The 23858-nt window shown below is 35.0% G+C and overlaps 1 protein-coding gene across 1 annotated transcript; it reads left to right on the forward strand.

The window, feature by feature from the left end:
* Positions 1-112: 112 nt before the first annotated feature.
* On the forward strand, positions 113-23850 carry LOC120211604 (WAT1-related protein At2g37460-like). Its single transcript, XM_039210101.1, has 7 exons — positions 113-241; positions 22372-22535; positions 22624-22686; positions 22765-22878; positions 22955-23201; positions 23289-23450; positions 23519-23850. Exons 1-7 carry the CDS (start codon positions 113-115, stop codon positions 23738-23740), a joined length of 1101 nt encoding a protein of 366 aa, XP_039066032.1. The 3' UTR covers positions 23741-23850.
* Positions 23851-23858: the final 8 nt, after the last annotated feature.

Here is a 23858-nt window from a genome sequence, read left to right on the forward strand (position 1 = left end):
TTTCGATGGTGCGTCAAATGCATTAGGACATGGCATCGGGACAATCCTAATTTCTCCAGAAGGGAGTCACTACCCATTTACTAGCATACTCAACTTCGATTGCACCAATAACATGGCGGAGTATGAAGCATGTGTCTTAGGAATCCGAGATGCACTGGGGCAAAGCATAAAGACCTTGCGGATATATGGAGATTCAGTGTTAGTAATTTACCAGCTCCGCGAAGAGTGGGAAACCAAGGATGTAAAGTTGTTAGAGTACCGAAAACTAATACTGAATCTGCTCGAAGAGTTCGACGAAGTCACCTTCCACTATGTGGTAAGAGAAGAAAATCAAATGGCTAACGCTTTAGTTACCTTGGCAGCCGCATTCAAGGCTGGTGGGGAGGCTGAAATGATGCCAATCGACATGCAGTCGTATGAGTACCCAGTTCATTGCTACCAAATTGAAGAAGTGAAAGACACTAAGCCTTGGTACTACGACATTCTACAGTACATCAAGCATCGGAGTTATCTAGAAGAAGCTACTGAAATCGATAAGAGAACCCTTAGAAGGATGGCAGCTGGATACGTCCTTGACGGAGAGGTTTTATACAAGAAAATCCATAATCAAGTCCTGTTAAGGTGCGTCGATGCTGAAGAGGCAAAAATGACAGTGGAAGAAGTACATGATGGAGTTTATGGAGCACATGCAAATGGACATATGATGTCAAGACAAATAATGAATGCGTCCACACTAGAAAGGGATTGCATCAACTATGCTAGAAGATGTCATAAATGTCAGATTTACGGAAATAAAATCAATGTTCCACCTCATCCACTTCATGTAATGACGTCACCATGGCCTTTCTTTGTGTGGGGCATGGACGTTATCGGGAAAATCCATCCGAAGGCTTCGAATGGTCACCGTTTCATTCTCGTAGCAATTGATTAGTTCACGAAATGGGTAGAGGCTGCATCATATGCCAGTGTCACTCAGTCCACTATTTGCAAGTTTCTGAAGAAAGAGATTATATGTCGGTATGGTCTACCTGAAAGGATCATTACCGATAATGCTACAAACTTGAACAACAAAATGATGAATGATGCTTGTGAACAGTTCAACATAAAACATCACAATTCCACTTCTTACAAACCAAAGATGAACGGAGCAGTAGAAGCAGCAAACAAAAACATTAAGAAGATAGTGGAAAAAATGACTGAAACTTACAAAGACTGGCATGAGAAGTTGCCTTTCGCTTTGTTTGCCTATCGAACCTCGGTACGAACCTCGACTGGGGCAACTCCATTTTCACTAGCTTATGGAATGGAAGCAGTGCTACCCATTGAAGTAGAGATTTCTTCACTTCGGGTCTTGACAGAAGTCAAACTGGATGATGCAGAATGGGTACAATCCAGATATGATCAACTTAATCTGATATATGAAAAGAGACTTAAAGCCATTCATCATGGTCAAATCTATCAGAAACGAATGATCTGAGCACATGACAAAAAGGTGCGCCAGAGAATATTTCGCGAATGAGATCTGGCGCTAAAAAGAATTTGGCCAGTCCAGAAAGATTTTCGAGGAAAATGGATGCCAAATTAGGAATGACCTTATGTCGTGAAAGAGGCCTTCTCTGGAGGAGCTCTTGTCCTGGCTGAAATGGACGGACCTGAACTGCCACATCCCATCAACTTGGATGCAGTCAAAAAGTACTTTGCTTAAGATGAAAACTCGAGAGGGCATCTTAAGTTGAAAAAAAAAATCGTTTAGGGTGAAAACCCGAAAGGGCGCCCTAAATTGAAAAAAGAAAAGGAAAAGAGTAAAAAGAGAAAAAGAAAAGAAAAGAAAATAAGGTGGGTTCAAGATGAAAACCCGCAAAGGGAATCTTACAACCAATGATGGGTCCAAGTTGAAAAGCCGAAAGGGCGATTTGGATATCAGTTCAAGAAATCCAGACAGTGGAAGTATCCCGGCATCTGAATCTCCAACAAACTCAACAAGTCGGAGAAGGATTGCACTCTCTAGAACATTGTCGCATTCTCAAAGATCCCTTGGCAAAGGCTGTGGTCAAAGTCACTTTACGGCTTTTCAGCTCAGAAGTGCCCACATTATCGAGATCTAAGACATTCATTTTCCAAAATGTTTGTCATGTATTATTTGATCTTTTCTCTCTTATGAATAAAGACAATCTTTCCTCTAAATCAATTCCGCTTGAGCATCTTGAATTGGATTTAAACCTAATGATTTATTTATTCTTGCAAAAGATAATCGCATATTACTGTACAAAGATTCATTGAAAAGTACAGGTACCCGAAAACCGATCGAGGCTCATGCACATACTTGAGATGGTCGAGAAGCAGCTCCCAAATATGCACATCGGATTTAAACATTTGAAGAATTCAAGATCAGAGATCAGAACTTCAAGATTTCAAAATCCAGAGTCAACAACAACAGGCAATCGGAGATCGAGATTTCTCTCCAGAGCCCCAAGATAACATATGTTGCATATGCATTTTAGGCACACCTAAGAGTCTTGCATTCATAGCATCACATATATGCATAACTTTATCAGGTTGTAGCTAGAGTCAATTTCAACTTCACAGCGGAGGATTTTGAACTCTAAGCGACATAATTTGCTCGAGATTAGATTTCAACTTCACAACGAAGGAAATCTAGCTCGAAGCCAAACTTCAAAATAAAGGGGTCATCCACGGTTTCAACTTCACAGCGAAGGGAATCGTGTCCACCCGTAACATACAATACTTGGATTTCAACTTCACAACGAAGGATATTCAAGTCTAGTTCAACTCCACGACGGAGGATATCGTACCCACACAACCCGCGGTTTCAACTTCACGACGAAGGGAATCGCGCACACAAGACAACACAAGCTCAACTTCACAGCGAAGGGGCGGCTGACTGTCAACTTTCCGATTTCAGAGCCAATTTCAACTTCACAACGAAGGATATTGGACTCAAGACAGCACAAGCTCAACTTCACAGCGAAGGGGTGGCTGACTGTCAACTTTCCAATTTCAAAGCTAATTTCAACTTCACAACGAATGATATTGGACTCAAGATAGCACAAGCTCAACTTCACGGCAAAGGGGCGGCTGACTGTCAACTAACAATTTCTCAATTCCAGAATCAATTTCAACTTCACGGCGGAGGATATTATACTCGGAACAATACACCTTACTTGGATTTTAACTTCACGACGAATGATATCCAATTATCAGGCTCAACTTCACGACGAAGGGGCCATATACGATTCCAATTTCACAAACAGGTTGACCCAACTTCACTACGAAGGAGTCACCTGTAGCACATCAACACCAAAGTCTTCAGGATAAGTTTCACCTTCACGACGAAGTATCTTAAGCCAGAAGACGATTCATAGGCTACTTGCCAAAAGTTCTAAGTTCAATTTCAACTTCACGACGAAGGATATCGTGCTCAGAAGCTACCAGTTCAACTTAACCTCACGACGAGGGAGTCATTTCATATTTTAGTTCAATTTGACAAACCAGTTTCAATATCGGATTTCAACTCTGTGACAGAGGATATTCGATATGACCGAAATTCATGTCTTTTAATCTTTGCTCCATTTTCGTTATACGATAATGAGCAAAGAGCGGCAACTGAAGACATCAAATTTCATCCATTGATATAGTTTTTATAATATATTTTTTATTATTTCAAACTATATTATAGAATATAATATTTATTTGTTTATTCATGGGGTTACATATTACAAGCCCATTACACGAAAATGAAACAGCCCAAGACTGGCTGCATGCAAACCATTCCAGCGAGCTAGGGTTTCCAGAACCCTAGCCTCCCAAGCGGCGCCCCGTCCCATGCCCGAATCTCACGATCGTATGACTCCCACGCCACCAGCTCCGATTCCTCCGGCGCAAGGATCTCGCAAGACGCCACCAACAAATAACAGAGTTAGAGTTTTGATAGGACTCAAACACTCCAAATATTAGACTATAAATAAGCTTGTAATCAACACAATAGGGGATCACAGAGACCATACCCACGAAATACCAGGCAATACCAGAAAATACGAAGCAAATACACAATCATTCGAAGCGTTGTAACATTTTTGCGAAAGAAATAAAGGTGAAGATTTCCATACCTTTACGATTTACGGGTTTGCATGTTGATTTTGACATCTTTTTGTTGTGTTTTGATCCGAGAGAAAACCAAGAGAAATATTTTCGGCCGATGAACGAAGTGAGCCCATTGTTTTCGAAATCTATTTCCTAAATCTACGTTTTTCCGAGAGGATTTTTGAAACACCACTTTGTTTTTCGGATTGTGGAAAGGAAATTCTCTTAAAATATATGGGTTTTGTGGTGGACCACCGCCAATGAGAGGCGGCGAGGCGGTGGCCATCGATTTTTCTTAAAATAGTGTTACTTGTTTTTTTTATTTGTATATATTTTATTATTACTATTAGTATATATCTTATATATTTTACTTTATTTTGTTCTCTTTTATTTATCTTTTTTTCCATGTTGCATCTTCGGTTTCTTTTATTATTAGTCTTTTTATTTCAGGCATGTTCATTTTATTTACTTATTTATTTTCATTTTTTATATATATTGTTTTTTACCTTTCATCTCTTTTTCCTTCATGACATCTGATTCTTATGTTTTTGATTTTAGTTAGTTGTACCACTTTTTATCTAACCCGTTTTTGACTTAGAAAGGGGCACTCTTTTAAATCCATCAGAGGTAAGTAATTTAGATCGTCACTTTACCTTTTAATTTAAAGTTACATTTTTCTTAACTAAAGACAACTGGAAATTACATAGTACCGAAAGGGCAGTTCAAGGGTGCTAATCCTTCCTTGACTGTAACCGACTCCCGAATCCAACACATCACTGGTAAGACGCATGTCAGGTAAAAAATAAGGTATTCGGTCAACCAATTTACTTTTAAATAAATGATCGGTGACGACTCTTAACCCAATTCACTCACGTCGAAGCCCGATTCTGGGGCTCAACCGAAAGGCGGTTCCGACGATGTTAATGGTGAGAATCATCTGATTCTCAAAATGTTTTTAGAATTTCATTTGCAGCAGAAAGTAACAGTATTAAATTCCAAAGATTTTTGAGTTTATTCCTCAACTCAGTTATCTTAAATTGGATGAGATACTAATCTGCAATGATTCTATGAGCTCCTAACATGAGAATATATGACGAATTCCACTTAACAGATCATAATCCATTGTTTGGCTTCTTTTCAACTTCGAAATCAAATTGACGAACAACCAAATTATAAATAAAAAGTTATGTATCATATTATGGTATTCTTTTAATTTTATTTGTCTTGATAACAAATGTTTTTTATTTTTAAATATCATTTTATTATTGAGTTTTATAATTAATTAGCATATAATGTACTGTGGACTAGATCTTTTACACTCACGATGTGATGAAAAAATATTTTAATATAAAAGTTTATTCGAAAAAAGGATTATTAAATAGTTATTTTTAGTTGTTATATTTAAAGATGAGATAAATTATGAATCAATAGTAAAAGGTATAAAAGTAATAAAAAAAACCATAATGCTTTCTTATTTTTAAGGCATAATACTAAAAAGTAGCCCCCAATTTTTTTATCAAAATAGTTATTTTGATCTTTATTCTTTTCTTTTTGGAACATTTAGGAATGAACATTTCTTTTAAGGACATAAGACCCCTATTTTAGAGTCTTTGTTATTTGTTAACTAATAGTTTTCATCGACAGAAGGGTCTTTTTATCCCAAAATAAAACGTTGGGAGCCAAAATACTTCAAAAAAAAAAAAAAAAGAATATAGGTCATAATGATCATTTTGATAAATATTGATGACTAATTTTGATATTATACCTTTTATTGACGTGTAAAAGTATTTATTAGGAAAAAATGATTTTAGAATTTAAAATGGCAAAAAAACTTAACAACATAATTGAAAAATAATAATAAATGTTGAGAATTTCTTTTATTGTGTCAATTTAAATAAAACTATCACCATTTACCTTAGCATTTAACTTACAATGATTAATTCCACTGTCATGTATATTAAATTTCATCACTACTCCAAATAAACCCTTAATTTATTAGTAATAGATCGAGTGATTTTAATTTGATTAAATTAAAGAACTAATAGTAGTATTATGTAAATGATTTTGGGTGCTTCAATGTGGATAGATCGAGGGAACGGACGGAGATGATATTTTTTGAATTTTAAAATTATCATATATTTTAATTTTTTTTTATATATTTTCGTCATTTAAAATTTTATAAGTTTATCCATCTCAAAATTTAAGAAATTTGTCTCTCAAACATAAAATTCTGTATCGGTTTCTATACTTCAAAATTTTAGGAAGAAAAGCCGCTTTCGTCGGTTGTTTATGGGGATTTCTCTTTCAGTTCCTTTACGATCAAACGTAATTTTCTTGGAGTTGTTTTCAGAGTCGGGATTCATTGGATAATTATGCGACAAGTTTTCCAGGCACAGACCACAGAGTCCATTAAAGCACACAAATAATTGTGTTATGGTGGAGTTAGTGGCCATGCATAAAGCACAACGATACAAACTGATGGGTAAGCCATGAAAATTGAATGGAGAGAGCTTTATTAAGGGTCCTTTTCTTCCTTTGCCATGGGCTTACTGGTCCTTCTTCTTCTCAAGAATTCAACAAGGTAAGCCATACAGTAAAGCTGAAACAAAGACATATGAAAGAGATTCTCATGTTGGAACAATTAAAAAATGAAAATAAAAATCTCAATGATTTCCTCCAATAATGGAGTTCGATTTTATTATCAAGGCAAATTCTCGTCTTATCCTCTTTCTCTTTCTTTATTTGTGGAACGTGCATAAGCAAAAGCATACCCCTACTCAAACTTATCTATTGTATTGTTGATGGTTTGAATAGGAAGACGGTGACCTATGTGATTTATTCTTTTTTATCAGGGAGAGCTACGGTGATAGTGATTTAGAGAAAAAGAAAAAGTTAGCGAAGATAATGAATAGTGGATGTGGGATTAAAGCCTCCTCTTCCTATGATGGGCATACGAACCGAACCCGGGTTTCGACCCGATCCGATCATATCGGGTCAGATTTCTTTTAAAAAATTCAGATTCAGGTCGGGTCGGATTTAAGTTTAGGGTGAAAAATATTCGACCCAACTCGAAAAAAATATAATTTTACCTTATATATTTAAGAATAATTACAATAATATCACTTTATATATTATTATTTTTAATTAAATCACTGTTTTTTTAATAAAAATAATATTTTTTATTATTTCGGCTAAGATCAGATTCAAATTTTATCTCAAAAAATAAGTTCGAGTTCGGGTCAGGTGGAGAGTATATATTTTTCGGTCGGATCAGATCGGGTGAAAAATATAAAATTTTTGAATCGAGTCGAATTGGCCGAAACTCGATCCATGCTTATCCTTACCTCTTCCGAGCTTTGTTTGTACGAGTATATATGTCTTTGACACCAAGTCACAGAGCAGTTAGTGTCAATATCATAAGATTAATGTCTATTGATGGGTTGGTAGATGGGTAGATCTGATAGTGTCAGATAGTAAATTTAGTTGATAATAAGATTGATAGTGGTCATGTTGAATTACCTCCGAGTGAGCCTTGAGATATCTTAGACAAATTTTTAGGGACTTTGAATCCCTCATACCAAGGAATAACAACGAAACTGTAATTTGCCGAGAATGTACAATATGTATTAAAATTTAAACTATGATCATGAATATATTTTTAATACAATCTTAAAATTTTTAGGCATAGTGACAAAAAATACATTTAATTATTGATTATAGAGTCATTTTGACTAATATTTTTTAACATTTTGACTTTTAAATTTTTATTTGAGACAAAAAGATTCCTATGTGAAATAAGTCAACAAACACTCTAAAATACTAATTTTGTCATAAAATAAAACATTATAGATCTAAATACTCAAAAAAATTAAAAACTAAAATAATTATTTAATGAATCGTTAGAGATATTTTTTGATATTGTAATATTTTCTTAAACCTTTTAGAACTCTGAAATAAAAATAATGAGTACATATTTATATCCTGTCTTGGAATTACAAAAATCACTTGATGCAGAAGAAAGAGTGTTAACCTGTTGCTTAACTTTACCTTTCCCTATTTGCATGCCACTAAATTAAAAAAAAATAAAAAATTGGTATGATGAGATGATGCATTATAATCTTGAAATAGGTCAAAAGTTTGAATTCTGACGTTTGTGAATGTAGTAAATTGGGTTGAGAGACTCGCCCTCATAAATCATAATGGATCTCTACAAAACTCGATCTATATTTATCGGTCAATAGATCAAATATTATAATTAATTTAAAAAAAAGAAAGAAAAAAAGAAAACCAAATCTTGCTCTTAAGAGAAGAAACTGTGTTGATCTGAGGGTGGATGTCATACGCACAAAGTTGGGTTGGAAAAGAATCTCTTAATATTTAATAGGGACTTTGATGTTATTTATATAGGAGTCGGCAAACACTCTTACTCTTCTATAAGAAAATTACAAAAGCAACTCCACCTGTTCATCGACTCAACTCAAAGCCAAAACAACAAGAAGATCTATAAAACAATGGAGAGGACCATCCACCCCTACGTGAAATTATTAAAGGCATATAATAACATTAGTGTTTTCGACTTTTCCTTTCTCACTATCAAAATTGTTATTTTTTCTTTAATAATATGGAGTAATAATAAAATTATATATTTTTTAATTATTAATAATATATACACCTTACAAGTATAATTACTTAAAATTATTATTTATCACACTAGAATCGGTTCTCACGGTCAAATATTTATCACACTACCGGGGCAATGATTTCGCTCCACCATCCCATTCATTACCCATTATGTTATATTTTAAAATACTCACAATTATTTACTTTTCTTTTATGAATTATTATTTAATATATTGTAATAAAAAAGTTCTGCGAGCTGTGCTCATCAGATGATGTCAAATATTTTTAAGCTTAAAAATAGATAATGAAACATTTGATATTATCTTAATACTGCTTATAATTTTCTTTTTCTATTTTTATTACCAGTGCATCATACAATAATCCTCTCCTTATTTCATGATTAGAGATGTGAGGAGGCTGCTTCTTATTTGCCTCAAAATTGACTTATTTTTTATGCATGTTCTCTTAATCGTGTCTCAATCCCCTTCATTCTATTTGTTTATTGTCATTCTTAAAAGATAAATAGATAATAATTGATAACTTAATCATTAATGCAATATATGTGGAGTCAGTACTCACTCACTATTATATTATTTATTTAAAAGTGTATACTTGCACAAATTACATGTCTATATTTTACAACGTTACACTCACTTAACTCAAATTTTCAATATGCTTCGGATTGATGATTAGTCGATAATCTTGGCTTCCCCTAGCCTTGGAGGTTTCCATTATTTTCATTTAAGTTTCAAGAACAATCATACATTTTGCTAACACTTTTGATACTAAAATCATAATCAAAGATTGAAAATTAGCATGCATGACTCTAATCTTTAATTTATAGTTAATAAATAACCCTAGCCACTCTCCCCTATCCCTTTCCCTCTTTTTTTCCCTTTAGAGCTTATACTGTTTTCTATAGATTAGATTAACTTTTTGTTCTTAATTTGATTTTGTTTAGCCAGCGACAACACCGACTTTGATATTGGTTGCCGACCTCTGGTTCTCTTCTCTCTTTGTTTTTTTAAATTTTTTAATAAGAATAATTCTGTCTTTCTGGCATGTTTTCGTCTTCTTTTTTTGTCGTTTGGTCGTTCTTTTATTTTATGTTTTCACAATTGGATTTGACGGCGCCAAGACTGATCAAGATGGCGCTTATTCGTAATTCAGTTGATCTTTCCTGCTATGGACCCTCAAATTGAATTTGGATACGTGGTTCTGCGTTCGTGGATAGTTTCTCAAGACGCTCAGCTCTGATTTGCGGTTCTCGGTGGTCTTTCAATAGCTTAATCTCATCTTGTGGTTCATTTGTCAATGCAGTCAGATTTGCTTGTATTTATTTTTTGTTCGAGTATTTTGGTTGGCTTTTTAACTTTTTCCATGTTTGTCCTTATATGATATGAAGTGACTAGTTTTAATGTTATAGAAAAATGTCCAATTTATGTATTTAGTTTACGATGATAATTGTAAACTCTTATAATTTTGGATATTCACTTTTTAATAATACTAGTTACTTTTGTTCAAAAAAAAATTATAGTCTAGATAAATCTAACTCAACTTGAAATTAGAAAGAGAAAATAACCTCAGTGACCAAAAATCTCATATAATATACGATTTTAACCAACTTTTTCCGGATTTGCCAAAATGACCAACAAAATCGCAATGCGATCGCTAATTCGCAATGCGATCTCCATTATCGCAAATCAGTTTCCAGATTCGCAACGCGATTATGACTGTCGCAATGCGATTTTCCAATTTCGCGTTGCGATTTTCCCATTTCGCAATGCGAATAAGTAAATCGCAATGCGAATTTGGAAAATCGCAATGCGATACTGACTATCGCAACGCGATAATTCAAAATTGCAACGCGATACTGACTTTCGCAACGCGATTCTGACTTTTGCAACGCGATTCTGACTTTCGCAACGAGATAATACAGAATCGCAATGCGATTTTCAAAGTTCGCAACAGGTTTTAGTTTCGCAACACAAATTTTTTGGGTATATATCTACGCAGCAGCAACAACTCATAACCTAAATCCCTAAATCGCAACTCATTCCATCTCCATCTATCACTCTCTCCGGCGACATCCGTTCCTATATCTGTTCCTACATCCTTCCCCATCCGGCAACAGGTCTTAGTTTCGCAGCTCGTTTGTTTAGTAAATTAATTTACAACCATGAAATCATCTAATGTTGATCATGTTTGGATAGATTTGTGTTTTGGAGGGTCATGGGAGAATGTTCATGGTGTTTTACAATATATGCCTTTACCCATGAATCTTCAACTAAAACTGTCATTAAAAAAGTTAACTTATGAAACTCTAATGTTACGTGTTTCAAAGAAATTGAATTTAGAGCCCCTAAGTGGATTTAGGCTATCTTATCAGAGAAATGGTAAAGTTTATTTGTTAACCGACAATGAAGATGTTGAACGATTCATTGCTTACATTAGTGTTTCAAGTGATGATGTTACATTGTATGTTGTTGAACCTAGAAGTAGTATTGTTGGGTCAGTAGCGGGTAGTAATCAACTAAGTTTTTCTCAAAACCCACAACCTTTCTCTAATCCAAATCCCAATCAACTTTCAGCACCAAATTCCGGTTTTCGTATTGACCAATTAGACGATGATGAGCCAACAGAAAAAATTGTGAGTACTAGTCAGTATTCGAAATTTGATCTTGGTCAATACCCGGACTTTGATATTGGTCAATACTCGGATTTTGATGATGTTTCAGAAGAAGAAACAGACTCTGCGTGTAATGATTTTGATATTGGTCAATACCCGAATTTTGATGATGAAACAGCCGTTACCGAGGAAGATGTTGTTGATGATAATGACGAGGAAGTTACGACTGTGAATGAACATGTTGAACATCCATTCTGTAATTCATATAATCCTGAAGAAGAAAAAGAAGAAGAAAAAGTCCCCGAAGAAAAGAAAATGCCACGGGAGTATAACAGGAATATGCCAGAATTACTTCAGATACCGGAAGAAGAGTTAGTAAAGAAAGCAGTTGATTGTTACACAAAAGTTATTCGTATCAAGAAAGATGATTGTTTTGATACAAAGGAAGACTTGAAGATAGCTTTGTATACGAAATGTGTGGAAGATGGCTATCAACTAAAAGTTAACAAATCAAGCAAAGATCGTTTCGAAACAAGGTGTATGATTGACAAAAACTGTACGTGGCGTATGATTGCAAAGAGGATAAAAGATTGCGAAATGTTTCAAGTTAGGACTTTTATTGATAAACATACATGTTCAAGAACCTAAGTTTTTCCTCACCATAAACAGGCAAACAAAAAGGTGTTGGGTGGTTTTCTGGCTGAGTTAATGTTTTTGAATGGCAGGGTATATCGGGGACATGAAATTATGACTGACATGAATGCTCGGTTCAAGATTAGTATATCATATTCTCAAGCTTGGAGACCCAAATGTTATGTCTTGGAATTGTTGAGGGGGTCGCCAGAAGCATCGTTTGCCCAACTGCCGGCTTATTGTCACAATTTAAAGCTGAAAAATCCTGGGTCGGTAACTCATATCAAAACAGATAGAGATGGACGCTTTGAGTTGCTGTTTATCGCCATTGGTGCTGTGGTTAGTAAATCAATATAATTCTGTTGACTCATTTTTGTTAGTTACATGCATTTCACATTTAAATGATTATATTTCTTGTGTATATTATTTTGTAGATTCGTTCGTTTATTACTTGCATGCGCCCAGTTATTATAGTTGACAGAGCACATTTGAAAGGTCGATACCTTGGAGTAAACTTATTAGCAGTAGCCATGGATGCTAACAATGGGATATTGCCAATAGCTTACGGGGTTGGCAAATCTGAAACCTCTGATTCATAGACATGGTTTATGGGGCATCTTAGGGATTGTATAGGTCCTATTAGTAATCTGAAAATCATATCCGATAGGGAAAACTCAATTGACAACGTTGTTAGAAGGTGTTTCCCATATGCTTTTCATGGACTTTGTGGTGTTCATTTGTATAGAAATCTAAAATCAAGGTCTGTTGGTATAAAAAATCACAAATGGACATACTGGAAGGCTATAAAAGCTTATCGAGAAGTGGATTTTAATAAGCATATAAACTGTTTAAGACGTGTTTTGCCTCAATGTGCTCAAACACTAGAAGATGTCGGGTTTGAAAGATGGTCAAGAGTACATCAACTTGGAGCAAGATATGGTTTCATGACGTCTAATAGTGCAGAATCAATCAACGCTCTAAGTTTTCATTCCCGGAAATTACCCATTACTATGTTAATGGAGTTTTTTCGAGCCTCTATTCAACAGTGGTACTACAAGAAAAGAAACCATGCAGGTATTATTTCTTTAAATTCGTAACTTATCATATATTTTACTAAGTATTATTTATTTAAATTTATAGGAACATTGGAACATCGTGTTACACCATGGACAGAAAAAAAGATAACGAAACGTGTTGTGAAGTCAACGTCATGGAGAGTTGAACCATGTTCAAACACTTTGTTTGAAGTACTGGATAATAACTTAAATGGGCTTGTCGATCTAAATGCAAAGACGTGTAGTTGTATGAAATGGCAAACATCTGGTTATCCGTGTGGCCATGTTATAAAAGTTTCTCTTCATCTAAACCAAGATGATTCAAGCGCATACGCTATGGATTGCTACACTACAGAAGTATATCGACAGACTTATGGCGAGATTGTCTACCCTATTCCACATCCTTCTGAGTGGGACATACCAGATGACTTACAAAAAGTTTTGCCACCAGCCATGGACAGAAGGCTACCTGGCCGACCAAAAAGTCACGATCGTATACCGTCTAAGGGTGAAGAGAAGAAGAGATCAACATGTAGTCGGTGCAAGGAAAGTGGTCATACAAGGTTGACATGTGGATCACCAGTTCCATCACAATCATCTTTTCCTCTACCAAAATATGGATCCTCATCAAAATCCAAAGCTCATATGGTGTCAAGCAAAAGGCAATCAAAATCGCAATCATTTTTAAAATCCCAATCACAACTGGCTTCACCTTTTGGGACTATTAACTTAGGTGATTTTTAAATGCAAACGTTGTATTATGTAGATTTTATGTGTGAACTTTTAACATTTTCAGTTAGGCATGTATTAGTAACTTGAGTTTGAAAATTGCTATGATATGTTCAGTTGTTATCACTTATTAGGCAATCATTTGACTATCGCAACACGGAAATGACGTTCGCAATCATCTTAATGTCTATCGCAACGCGGAAATGACTATCGCAATGCGAAATGAAAATCGCAACGAGAGAATCGCAATGCGAAATGAAAATCGCAATGAGGGAATCGCAAAGCGAAATGAAAATCGCAACGCAAATTTAGTTTCGCGTTGCGATTTTGTCGTTGTGATTTTCATTTCGCGTTGCGATTTTCATTTCGCGTTGCGATTCTCTCGTTGCGATTTTCATTTCGCATTACGATAGTCATTTTTGCCTTCAACATAATGCAGATTGAAATCAACAAAATCAACCATTACATTTCAATCAATTAAACAAGCACAAATAAGAATTATGTTCACATCAATTAAACAAATCAACTTTTACAAATCATCTTTTACAAATCAATTAAACAATCAAAAAATAAGCAATAATTCTTATTTCCTCATCTACTATTGAATCAACTTTTACAGCCATACATCATTTTCACGCAGCTCACTTCTGAGATTAACCTGCAGAAACCAAACATTTGCTCAAACAACACTTTCTACACATCTAAAACCTACAAACAGCAAATTATTGAATTATAGGTACTTAACCAAACATTTTCAAACCACAAGCCTATAAACTTACCAATTGTTTATGGATATTTTTATAACGCGGATGCAGGTAGGCAGCGTCTTCTATATATCGATCTAGCCATATAATGCCGAAACCACAAGCCTACTGCAGCTCTATCTCTATCGGTGGGAGGTAGATACTTTATACTTCCTGTGATCAAACGCTCCAACGCCAAGCATACGAGAGGACCACAATCCCCTCTGGGTCCTTTCATTTGTTGTGGTGCGGTCTCGTCTCTGCTAACTGTAATATTGAGCTTCTTTGGCTTCTTGTTTCCAGAACGAGTCCAATAATTTATCGCATCCAAGAATTTAGCCAAATGAGAGCTCCATCCCTTAATAATATCTCTTAAATCAGCCAATGATATGTAATTTATCATGATGTCATATATTATTGCCTTAAGGGATGGGAGCTGAAGCTCGACGAGAAGCCAATGTTTACGTTCCAAAACAGGGATAAACACTTGCAATCATAAGTAATAATTCATTCATTTGCGCACTTATTTATGAATACCTTTAAACTCAATCTAAAATAAATACTAACCTTATCGACCTCCAACATGCAGGATAAAGTTTAGCTTGTCCATTGCCCAACGCAAATGATTCATCTCGTTGATTCTTCAAGTGAACGGCGTTAAAAGACGTCGGCATAATTGTATATCGTGTATTTCTTTTATTTTCCTTAAGTTTCCTAATTATTAAAAGACGTGACACCCACACATCGATATGCTGTTTTACAAAAAAAGACATATATTAGTAACTTACATAAATTTAAAAAAAAATAATCAAATTGAAATATAAGAAAAATATAAGACTTACCCCTCCATCGAAATAGCCATTGTCTTCGACCCCTAATAATACGCCCCACCAAGACCGATCAAGCAACAAATAGATATCATCGTTGAGCTTGCATATGTCAGTGAAACACCCTTGGCTCCGCTCATGTTGATAAAAATCAACTCCGGTCTTAGCCCAAAGGGTGTTATCCAGAATTGTGTCCAGTAGTTGTCTCCTCTCCACTTCAGATACCGGTATGGTACTGGTCGGTAACTCATACGAGAGCCAACTTGAATCCATCATGTCCGGCACGTCAGAGGGTTTCTCAAGAATCCTACATATGACGCCATGTGAATCGGGCTCTTGAATGGTGGGAGGGACCTCTTCAACGATGACAGTGGCCCCTTGAATGGTGGGAGGGGACTCTCGAGGAATAATAGGGGCCTCTTCAACGATAGGAGTGGACTCTTGAGGGATGACATGCGAGTTGGGCTTCTTCTTGCGGTGTCTTCGCACTATTGGGGTGTACGGAGACTTAATAGCACGTGCACGCCGTCTGATGCGTGAACTCTGTCGTGCAAGAAAAACCCGACGTAAAGCATCCACCTTATCGGTCCACTAAATAATTAAATACAAATATCAGTAAATAAACAGACATGATATTTAAATAGTGAAAACAAAGACAAATATGTTTCAAACTTGCATTGAATTCACCCAAGTCATTATTCTATCATAGTTCAAAAAATACATCAGATAACAAAGGCAAATATGTTTCAAACTTGCAACACTGTCAACTTAGTATTTGTCTTTGTCTATTGGTTGAAGTAATGCAATTCATTCAAGTTTCAATTTGCAGAAGAAGAATAGTTTCTGGAACTTAAAATCGCAACGTGAAAAAAGACTATCGCAACACGAAATGAAAATCGTAACGATAGAATCGCAACGCGAAATGAAAATCGCAACGCGAAACCAAAAGACAAAACAAAAGACAAAACAATGTTACTAAATTAGTTTCAAGAATAAACTATTTCTTCTTCTTCTGCAAATTGAAACTTGAATGGATTGCATTACTTCAACCAAAAGACAAAACAAAGACAAATACTAACTTCAGAGTATTAAAGAATACACAGTTTAGCAGAATTGGCAGCAAACGAACAAATTTACTTTCAACCAAAAGACAAAACAAAGACAAATACTAACTTCACAGTGTTAAAAATACACAGTTTAGCATAATTGGCAGCAACCGAATAAATTTACTTCAACCAAAAGACAAAACAAAAGACAAATACTAACTTCACAGTGTTAATAAACAGTTTAGCAGTATTGGCAGCAACCGCATAAATTTACTAAGCAATCTAAGTGAAATGGTTAATCTAAGTGAAATTACGAGTAAATTTATCATCAAGTTAAATATGAAAAATCTTAAACTTACCTCGTTGCGTAGAGTATGAACCTCATTCTGCAACGATACTACCATCTCACGTAGAGCGGCAACCTCACCACGTAAAGTAGACACCTCCACACGCCATGCACCATCGTTATCGCGTAGAGTACCGATCTCCTCACGCAAGGCATTGACCTCATCACGTAACTCCCTTGACTCATCCCGTGGAGGTGGAGGTGGAGAACAGGGAGATAGAAGTCGTGGCATCTTTGTCGGTCGCCTATCATGAGGTGATGGTGGAGAAGAGGCTCGATGATGTGACGGGATAGGTGATGGCTCTCGTTGTAGAGGTGTATAGTCGGGTCGATCAGGTGATGGCTCTCGAAGTGGAGGAAGTGGAGACTGCTCATCATTCGTGCCATCAAGAAAACACTGACTAGCTTGCAACCAATCAGTGACAAGCTCAGCCTCCGTGGGTGTCAGTCTCATTAATGGAGTGTTGGCCTCCTAAAAATATAAAAACTCAAACAAAGTTAAACGTCTACTATTAATAACTTGTTTATATATGATAGTATTTGTGTTAACTTACATTATTTATTGTCGCATATGGTATTAAGTCTTCCCAATCCAACAGACGTTTCCTCTTCCAGGAAATAGCCCTAGGAATATCATTTGAGGTTTTTAATGCATATATCCGCATGCTGGGGAAAGCCTCGAATATCCAAATCTACAAACAATATAATAACAAACATTAGTACTTGTTAAATAATTAATTATAATTTTGAAAACATTATATAGAAATTCTTACCTTAAAGGCCCAAACAAAGCCTGACAAAGTGTATTTCGACCCATCGCCCCGCAAACTTTTGCGGTCATCAAAGGCAGACGACAACTTAGTCCAGGTAGCTTTCCATATATACGAACCTCACGGAAACAGATTCCATGCATTTAGGTCCTCTACCAATAATATTAGCTCCTGAGGAATAGGTTGTCTGGCCTCTCTGCCTAAAAAACCAGCATACAAAAGTAGTAGAAGACATACTCGGACAACATCGACGTCATTCATCCGAGTAAAACCATCTTTCTTATTAAACAATTTCTTCAGGTCGTTGACGTGTAAGTTCGGCTTCTCTATTGACTCATCAGGAAAAACCCTGGATAACCATGATGGGCGGGTGATATGACGAGTGTACTGGCCTACATCATCGTGTCCGAATCGTAGACCAGTGATTAAGCAGAACTCTTTCCGCCCAAAACAAGTATACACCGGTGGAAAATGAAACCATATCTCTTCCTCACCACGTTGTATACTGTCGGGTAGATCGCTAGTCATGGTCTGAAGCCACAAATGGGTTAAATTAGCATCTCCACCCGGATGCTATACTCTCAGCCATGGCCCGAAGCAGGTTTCCTCAAATAATTTTCTTTGTGCAGGTGAAAGCTTCGAAGCAATTGTAGTGGCTAGGCTAACTTTATTCCTTAATGTCAATGAAGCCGAAAAAAATTTCTACAAAAATAATAAACATACCAAGTTAGATATACCAAAAACTACACTATGAAGATATACCAAAAACAATAAACATAAATAGTAGTTTATTCTTGAAACTAAAATTTGCAACACTGTTTTGTCTTTTGGTTGAAATGAAAATCGCAACAAGATAATGAAAATCGCAACACGGAAATGACTATCGCAACGAGAGAATCGCAACGCGAAATGACTATCGCAACGAGAGAATCGCAACGCGAAATGACAATCGCAACGAGAGAATCGCAACGCGAAATGAAAATCACAATGCGATTTTGGTTTCGCGTTGCGATTATCTTGTTGCGATTTTCATTTCGCATTGCGATTCTCTCGTTGCGATAGTCATTTCCGCGTTGCGATTTTCATTCTCGAAACTATTCTTCTTCTGCATTACTTCAACCAAAAGACAAAACAAAGACAAATACTAACTTCACAGGGTTAAATACTAAACAGTTTAGCAGTATTGGCAGCAATCGAATGAATTTAATAAGAAATCTAAGTGAAATGGTTAATCTATTATTGAAATTACCAGTAAACTTATCATCAATTTCAATATGAAAAACCTAAAATAATGCAAAATTTTCAAAATAAAAATAATTAAAAAAACTAACCCTCGGAGGTTGATTTTCCATTTCTGAATGATTGTGAGGGATTTCTGACCGTGAATGGTTGTGAGGGATTTCGCCGGCGATGGGGACGGAAATCTTCGGAGATGGGGACGGATTTCGCCGTAGAGAGTGAGAGATGGAGATGGGACTGAGTGTTGTGATTTTAGGTTTGAGGTTATGTGTTGCGATTACTGTGGACGGTTCAGTTTCCGATATATTAAGAAAAAATTCGTGTTTGAAATTTGAAAAAAAAAAATACGCGTTAATACAAATGGCACTATGTAAATCGCATTGCGATAGTCAGATTCGCATTGCGATTTACGTATTCGCATTGCGATTTTCCTAATTCGCATTGCGATTTACTTAATCGCGTTGCGATTTACGTATTCGCATTGCGAATTATGAAAATCGCAATGCGAATACGTAAATCGCAATGCGAATTAGGAAAATCGCAACGCGAATTTGGGAAATCGCAATGCGATAGTCAGAATCGCGTTAAGAATCTGGAAACTGATTTGCGATACCGGAGATCGCGTTGCGAATTATCGATCGCATTGCGATTTAGTTGGTCATTTTGGCAAATCCAAAAAAAGTTGGTTAAAATCGTATATTATAAGGCATTTTTGGTCACTGAGGTTATTTTCTCAATTAGAAATGGATAGCACCGATTGAAAGGAATTCGATTGAGGTTTAAGAATTAAGCTTGATTATCTCATGCAGATGTAACTTTTAGAGAAATTGAACTTTCTCTCACTTGCATTTCAAAACATTCAACAATTACTAACAAATAGCTTAAGGAAGATGATGATGGAAAGTCTCTCTTTCCTCTCAAATCGGTTTCACCCTAAGATAAAGGAAAACATTGTGCTTTTCAGTTCCCAATTTCTCATCAATTCCCACTAACCTAAATAATTGGGTTAATAGTAATGTATTCTTTCACTTTAGCTATCTTTTCAATTTGGTCCTTAAACTTTCAAATGTTACTTTTTAATTTTCAATTTAATTTCGATCGAACTATCTTCTAATCAAATGAACTTAATTGAATTCGAAACACTTTCAAATGATTAAAATAAACATCTTAAATCTTTAAATAAATAATAATTTGACCCACGGATTTAAAACAAAAACAAAAATTCAGCTGCAACACGGGCCGTGGGCAGGTGTTATAAGGGTCCTATTAATAAAATAATTTACTTTTGCATCAGAAAATGACTTGAAAGTTTTGTGGAATATGGCATAAATTAAAGTGGAGCACTTCTGGTATTATAAATAGGAAGACACAGATACCACAAATCTCCCTCATGAGTGCAACACACCATTTACTTTAATTTTCTATAAGTTTGAGAGCTAATTCCAAGTGTGCATTCACATATCCATTAGATATACAAAACATATATATATATATACACACGTGCAGAATGAGGTGATTATTGAGCGAGTCGATCGTGAGTTAGGCAGTACTCGATTTGTGCTTGTAACAAATTTTGCTGCTCTACTCAACTCGTTGCTCGTTAAACTCGTTAAAATCGTGTTCAACTCGTGTTCGTTAAAAAAATTTGTTGCTCAACTCGACTCGTTGTTTGTTAAGTTCACTAAAAAATTTACCTTATTTTTTTAACTAAAAATAAAATTTACTAATACTATATGAGGATATTATGGTTGGTTTTTTTTGGTATTAAAATAATATTATTAATTAATAATATTTTATTATTTATTAAAAAATAATAGATTAGTTAACTTATAATTTTTTATTATTTATTAATAATTATTATTTAGATTTATTTTTTGAATGAAATAATTTTGAAGTAATTACTAAAAATATTTTTTTTTAAATTAATGAGTGCTCGCAAACTTATCAAGTCGAGTTAGACTTTGCTCGGCTCAGCCCGTTAAAGTCTTGAGTTGAGTTCGAGTTTGAGTCTAGCCAACTCGAGTCGAGCGTTTACTGAGTTTTGATTGAGTCAAGTTCGAGCTGGTCAACTAGTTAAGCACCCCTAATACAGAACCAATAAATGGGTTCTTTAGGAAAGTGTAGATACTCATTTTGTCCGGAGATTTCATTCGAGTTTTTGTTCGTGTTTATATATATATATATATATATATATATTATTAATTAGTTCAAATTTTTGGTTAGTTTTTAATTATTATTAATGTTAGTTATGATTATATATAGTTATATATTTATATGCTATACTATTATGAATTAAATAGGTTAATTATTAATTACTATATTATAGGATATGTTATCAATTAAGTAGGTTAATTAATGTACGTAAATATGCATAGTATGGTCCATATGTAATCTATTTTGTTTTTCCTATAGGTATAGGTATTCATATATTTAAAATATATATTCTAAGATAGTATGTTGTGTTTGTCCATTCTTTTATATATATATATATCCTAATTTTCACCTTAATATATTTATGCATATACCAAACATTATATGATGAGCATTTTCTTTCAATTATTATATGAACTAGTATTATAGGCATTTATTATATGTTACTTTAAAATAATTATAATATATATTGGCTTAACCAAATTCAAATATTATGAATCCTTAACATGTTTATAAATCATATATATAGTAGCATTTGCATGTGCATGTGCTCTTTTGAATGTATTGATCTAGGTGCAATTATTTATTTGAGTATGTGACACTCTTTAATTAATATGTATGATACACTCATGAGCATAATTAGACCCAATTTAAAGAATTGTATTAAGCGTAACGCCCTTTAATTTTAGGGTTGTTGTGAAGTTATTATCTTAACGTATAAGAAAGTTACTTTCGATAATTTTAAGATGAAAATATATCCCATCATGTGAAACCCTAAAATTTGAGAACGAGAGAAAAAGAAATATTCGTCTATTTAAATTCTTCGAGAAAAGATCGTTAAAACTTATAAAAGGTCCGATCTCGACGTTTTAAATAATCGAATATCCTTCTTCTTTTTAAAAGGATTGGTAATTTTATTTAATTTGGTTTTACTTTATTTCATCATTATTCATGCAATTTAAATTAATAATAAATTTTAGAATGAAATAATAATATTCCTTATTTGCTTGGAGTGAGAATTGATTGCTTTAAGATATAAGAGGTTTTTTCTTCTCGATAGTAAATAATTAAATATTGTCTTTTTTTCATCCTAAAGTTCAAATAATATTATTTGAAGGGATCTTAAATTAAATTAAATTTGAACTTGTAAGATTCATTGCAAAGACAACTAATTAATTGATTAGGTACTGATTTAGGGCGTTGTGGGGTGCTAATCCTTCCTCACGCGTAATCGACTTTCGAACTCAATTTTTGGTACGCAAACCTTAAAATGTTGTTTTAATAATTTTTAAATTATATTTTATTAAAATGACAAAACATTTTGGGTGCCCAATCACACCCTAATCAAATATTGGTGGCGACTCCTCGAACCATATTTTTTTTATTTTAAAAGAAAACATCAAATTAATCGAGACGAAATTTTTTAAATCACACTTATTTAAAAATTAAATTTGTTTCTAAAGAAATCGTTTCCACATAAAGTTCAAGCCATATTTTGCTGCAATTTTTCTGCAAGTTGGTCTTGCAGGAATGGATGTCTTATCTAAGGCTGCATGGAACCCAGGCATGAGAAATTACGCGTTGGTCGTCTACCGTCACGCCATCGCCACCCTCGTTATGGCTCCTTTTGCAGTCATCATCGAAAAGTATATAAACATCTCTATTTCTGTATAGTCTTTGATGTAATGTTTGTAATCAGTGTCATGAAGCTGAAATGGAAATTTTAACTTACAGGAAAGTGAGGCCTAAGATGACAATGTCAATCTTCATCAAAATAATGGTGCTCGGCTTGATGGAGTAATTACCCGAATCGAATTACGAGTTTTTTTTTAACATCATATAATAACATTAACACATGTTTGTTTACTTGGACAGGCCAGTTATTGATCAAAACTTGTATTATGTGAGGATGAAGTACACAACGGAAACTTTTGCAGCTGCCTATAACATTCTTCCTGCCATTACCTTCTTAATGGCTTGGATTTTGAGGTAAAATTTTCTGAAATTTACAGAGAAGTTATAATACAGAGATATATTCATTTTGTTTGGTAATATATCTATGCAGGTTTGAGAAGGTAAACTTCAGATCAATCCGAAGCCATGATAAGGTTATCGGCACCCTAGCAACTGTTGCAGGAGCCATGGTGATGACACTGATGAAAGGACCGGTGCTCAAGTTGTTTTGGACCAAATCGAGTATTAACAACCACGAAGCAACATCAAAAAAGGGGACGGATTTCCACCACACGGTCAAGGGTGGTCTGATGATCGCTGCCAGTTGCTTCAGCTACGCTTGTTTCGTTATTCTGCAAGTAAGAAACACAAAAAATTGCAGTAGAAAGTCATTCAGAATATATTTGCTAGAACCATGACATTGACATCAAGCCATGTTTTTATAGGCTGTCACGTTCAAAACATATCCGGCTGAACTTTCCCTCACGGCTTGGATATGCCTGATGGGAACACTCGAAGGAACAGTAGTAGCTTTGGTAATGGAAAAGGGAAATGCTGCAATTTGGGCTCCTAAATGGGACACCAAGTTACTTACAGCTGCATACAGTGTCAGAATTTCATCACCTCTGATTCACTTATTTAATTGAGCCCTCAAATCTAACCATGGCTGCTGCAGGGTATTGTATGTTCAAGACTTGCTTATTACATTCAAGGTGTCGTAATGAACGACAGAGGACCAGTTTTCGTCACGGCGTTCAGTCTCCTATGTATGGTGATTGTAGCAGTAATGTCATCTTTCATTGTGGGTGAGCAAATGTTCCTTGGAAGTGTGATTGGAGCAATTATCATAATCTTGGGACTATATTTTGTGCTATGGGGTAGAAGCAAGGAATACTAGTCCCAACAGCCATTAGTGGAGCAGCAAGTAGAAGCAGGTAAATTAGTTAATGCTACTAACAATGAAGATGCCAGTTTTGATCATCAGGCCATCATAATTGATAAGAGTCTGCAACAAG

The sequence above is a fragment of the Hibiscus syriacus genome, unplaced genomic scaffold (assembly GCF_006381635.1).
Source record: "Hibiscus syriacus cultivar Baekdansim isolate YM2019G1 unplaced genomic scaffold, ASM638163v2 tig00109973_pilon, whole genome shotgun sequence".
NCBI classification, from domain to species: domain Eukaryota; kingdom Viridiplantae; phylum Streptophyta; class Magnoliopsida; order Malvales; family Malvaceae; genus Hibiscus; species Hibiscus syriacus.